Raw genomic sequence first — 4536 nt, 5'->3', positions numbered from 1 at the left:
CTGCCTGAGTGAACATCCAAGGCCTTCTCTTCCATAACATCCTGTGCTCCTTTGGGCAGTCCACATCCATATTTTCCATTTCACTCGCCTCTGGACAGGGAGCTTGCAAAGAGCTTAGTGTTGGATGGAGCTCACCGCTTATAGTTGTTTACTGTGTAGTACAGAGCTTGAACCAGCGAGTAGGAGCTGACTACCAAAGGGTCACAGGTCACACAGTGTGTGTGAGTTGACGCCTTTGCCGGAAGAAAGAGGACAGCTTTTATTTCTCAAGCAGAGGCTCACCTGGTTTACCCTCCAAGCTGTGTTCTACTCCCTCTCCATTTAAGCTTGACCAGAGAGATGGCGAGGAGGCTGCCAGAAAGCCACTGGAAGACTTTGTGTCCTGATTCCTGGACTGATCTGCCTATCCATAGACATCTTCCTTGCAGCCTAAGAACATGGTGTGTCTGCTAATAAAGGCATGCTGGAGCCCCCACACAGAGAAAGGTGGCAAAAGTGGGCATGTGGAACTGAGCTCTAGCAGATGAAGCACGGGAGCTAGGAGCAGAAGATTCTCTTTCTTTCTGACACCTTGATCCCTCCTCCAGTCTCCCAGTCTGAACGTTCTGTACCCTCCCTACCCCTGGTCTTTCCAGGGTCTAAGGTGGGGACAGAAGACGCGATGCCGCGCATCGTGGAGCAGCCACCAGATCTGCTGGTCTCCCGAGGCGAACCTGCTACACTACGCTGTCGTGCGGAGGGCCGACCCCGGCCCAACATCGAATGGTACAAGAATGGGGCACGAGTGGCTACTGCGCACGACGACCCACGCGCACACCGCTTACTCCTGCCCAGTGGCGCGCTCTTCTTTCCCCGAATCGTGCACGGGCGCCGCGCGCGGTTGGACGAAGGTGTCTACACTTGCGTGGCCCGTAACTACCTAGGAGCAGCGGCTAGCAGAAACGCCTCCCTCGAAGTGGCAGGTGAGTATCCCAGAGTCAGATGGTTGCTGCAGAACTTGGGCAAGGATAGTTAGTACCCACGCAATCATCTGAAGAGGAGGTCTCTGGACTGTTCTGATAGGTAGGAATCCACCCGCATCCAATTATAGCACCCCTGTTGTCCTTAAGTTCCTCTCGACTCATAACAACCCCAAACAACAGAGTAAATCTACTCCATAGGTTTTCTTGGTTGTAATCTTTAAGAAAGCAGATTGCTAGGTCTTTGTCCTGTGGAGTAGCTAGGTGGGTTCAAACCACAAACCTTGGCTAGGAAGTCCAGCCCTTAACCATTTATTCCCATAGAGAATACACCATTTTCACCCCCTACACTATTCTCTCTCCCTCTTCCCAGTCCTCCGTGATGATTTCCGGCAGTCTCCTGGGAACTTGGTGGTGGCGATGGGGGAGCCAGCTGTAATAGAATGTGTGCCTCCCCGTGGCCACCCTGAGCCATTTGTGTCCTGGAAGAAGAACAATGCAAGAATCAAGGAGGAGGAGGGCAGGATCTCGGTGAGGTCAAGTAGATTCTGACTTACAGAGACCCCAAAGGACAGATCCCTTGGGGTTTTGCAGGCTCAATCCCAAGTCAACTGTGACTCATGGTGACCTTATAGCACTAAGTAGAGCTAACTAATCGCTCCTTTGGGTTTCTGAGGCTCTCAGTCTTTATGGAAACAGAAAGCTACATCTGTCTCCCACATAGCAGATAGTGGGTTCAAACTGCTGGCCTTGTGATTAGCAGCCAAATAGGCCATCAAGGCTCTTTTTGAAGACTAGGGGAGGGAAAATATCCCAAGGCCTGAATCTAAGGATCTTGGAGTGGCTGGGAGTAATAGCTAAGAGTCAGCTATTGAGTGAGGGATGAGGGGTAGGGTAGCATTGGTATAAGATAGGTGGGGCGCATATAATTCCCAATGATTGGTGGAGGCAGTTTGTGCTGTGGGAAAAACAGAGCCCCGTATTTCTTAAAGCAGATTTCTTATCTGATAAGTTGATCAACTTGACACTGTTTCTTCTTTGGTTTGCTGTGAGATTCAAATAATGTTTTCATGATTACTCTGCAGATCCGAGGAGGGAAGCTGATGATGTCACATACACTCAAGAGTGATGCAGGGATGTATGTTTGTGTGGCCTCCAACATGGCAGGAGAACGGGAGAGTGGGGCAGCTGAACTTGTGGTACTGGGTAGGCATGGGGAGTTTGCAGAGTTGTGGGAGTGGATAGCCTCTGAAGTACCTACATAGTCCCCCTGACTGTGCACTCACACTCCATAGAGCGCCCATCATTCCTGCGTAGACCAGTGAATCAGGTGGTCCTGGCTGATGCCCCTGTGGATTTCCCATGTGAAGTGCAAGGTGATCCTCCTCCTCATCTGCGCTGGCGCAAAGAGGATGGGGAACTGCCCCCAGGCAGGTGAGAAATACACCCTCCTGCCTGTAGAAGAGTCAATCAACTCAAGAACCTACCCTGCCCTAGAAATTGGAACACAGACAACCTCTCACATGAGGATACATAGAAACTGTGCTCCCTGTCCTAACCAGTCCCCCTTTCTCTCCATTTATGGGTCTATGAATACCATTTTCTGTCTGCAGAGTCCCTCCCTCTTTTTCTAAGTGCTTGGAAACTGGGGTCTATCCCAAGGGAAGGAGAAGGATTCTATAGTTGTGACCAACTGAATCTGGGGGTGGGGAGTCGAGCAGGTATGAGATACGGAGTGACCACAGCCTTTGGATTGGGCGAGTGAGAGCTGAAGACGAGGGGACTTACACCTGTGTGGCAGAGAACAGCGTGGGCCGTGCAGAAGCATCTGGCTCCCTCAGCGTTCATGGTGAGAGCCCCCATCAGGGACAGTCTGAAGCAGGGTGGATAGGAGGAAATGTGGAGGGTGGGTAGACAGGGAGGAAAACAGGGGGTTGGGGCAAAGTGGGGTCATAGAGGGGGTCACCAAGTTTTCTAGAGGAGGAAGAAAGCTAAACAGGCAAGAGATGGTTGTCTACTTCTACTTAGCCAAGCTTGTACTTCTCTCTTCCTTTTCTTCAATTTCCCTGACTCTTTATTCCTTTATTTCCCCTCTCCTGCCCAGTTCCCCCGCAGCTGGTGACCCAGCCCCAGGACCAGATAGCAGCTCCTGGAGAGAGTGTGGCTTTCCAATGTGAGACCAAAGGAAACCCCCCACCCGCTATTTTCTGGCAGAAAGAGGGGAGTCAAGTAGGTGGTCATCTATAAGACCTTTCTCACTATTTTTTTTCCCACTCGGGATCTGAGCCTTCTTGAATCCTTAAATAAGTGTTCTCATGCAATATTTGACCTACCTTCATTCAACATAGTGCCCTCCAAACGCATCCATGTTGTGACGTGCTTCAGTTTCATCATTCTTTAACATTGCTCAGTATTCCGTTGTATGTATGTATCAAAGGTTATTTATCCATTCTTTTACTGATGGGCATTTAGGTTATTTCCATCTTCTCGCTATTGTGAATAGTGCTGTCATGAACATAAGTCTGCATCTACTATTTGTGCTATATTCCTTAGTCTTGTAGGGTATATACCAAGTAGGGAGATTCTTTGGTCATATGGTATTCCTATTCCCAATTATTTGAGGAAGTGCTATATGGCTTTCCATAGTGGATGTACAGTTATACAGTCCCACCAGCAATGAAAGAGTGTTCCAGTGTCTCCACACCCTTTGTTGTTTTCTTCTTTTTTTGACCTTTACTGTAATTACTGGGGTGAAGTGGTATCTCACTAGTGTTTTGATAGCTTGTGATCTAGAGCATTTCTTCATATGTTTGTTGGCAACCTGAATGTTAAGTATCTCTTCATAATTTTTGCCCATTTTTAATTGGGCTGTCTTTTTCTCGTTGAAGTTTTCTATAGATTTTAGATATTAATCCCTTGTTCAATATGTCTTTGCCATTTTCCTTGCCCCCTCCCCCAAGACTGTGGGTTTTATTTGTACTCTTTTGGTAAAAATTTCTGTTGCACCTAAGTGCCTTATTTTTAGGGAGTCCCAGTCATTTATTTTGTCTTCTACTATGCGTGTATTTTTAATTACCGTACATACTACTGTATGAGCCAAGTTTTTCAGCACATTTTCAATGCAGTTTGTGTGGTAAAATTAGGTGCTTCGGCTGATATTTGGGTTAGCTTATACTCGAGTATATATGGTATGTTTAATATACGGTGATTATGTCATGTATTAAGGCACCTAAATTTGTCTCTATTTTTTCACTGATGATCTGTATAGTTTTAAAGTTTGCATTTAAATTTCTAATTATCTTCAGTTTGTTTTTGTATATAGAGTGAAATATGGGTCCTGTTTCATTCTTCTGCAAATGGAAATCCAATTTTGCCAGCACTCTTTGTTAAACAGAGAATTTCTTCCCCATATAATGAGTTTGGGCTTAAAATTTTTTTTCTAAATATTGCCTGTAGGTAGATGGGTTTATTTCTGGGTTATCTCTTCTGTTACTTCTAGGTTATTTTGGCTATGATGACTGTGAGGTAGGTTTTGAGGTCTGAAGTGAGAGGCCTACTGTGTTCTTTTTTAGTAGTG

At 46.7% G+C, this 4536-nt stretch overlaps 1 protein-coding gene across 1 annotated transcript in view; it reads left to right on the top strand.

The window, feature by feature from the left end:
* The first annotated feature begins 1349 nt into the window (after window positions 1-1349).
* Window positions 1350-4536, top strand: part of ROBO3 (roundabout guidance receptor 3) — a 22719-nt gene continuing 19532 nt past the window's right edge. The window contains exons 1-5 of the mRNA XM_045283662.1: window positions 1350-1490; window positions 2045-2165; window positions 2255-2393; window positions 2681-2808; window positions 3064-3188. Of these exons, the coding sequence (XP_045139597.1) occupies window positions 1380-1490; window positions 2045-2165; window positions 2255-2393; window positions 2681-2808; window positions 3064-3188 (624 nt within the window). The 5' untranslated portion in view covers window positions 1350-1379. The remainder of the gene's footprint in view (window positions 1491-2044; window positions 2166-2254; window positions 2394-2680; window positions 2809-3063; window positions 3189-4536) is intronic.

This window comes from Echinops telfairi, unplaced genomic scaffold, assembly GCF_000313985.2.
Source record: "Echinops telfairi isolate 266 unplaced genomic scaffold, ASM31398v2 ScPeMD7_7465;HRSCAF=8503, whole genome shotgun sequence".
NCBI lineage: Eukaryota > Metazoa > Chordata > Mammalia > Afrosoricida > Tenrecidae > Echinops > Echinops telfairi.
Note: the sequence above shows the minus strand (reverse complement) of the source record. Positions and strands in the feature narration are given on the sequence as shown.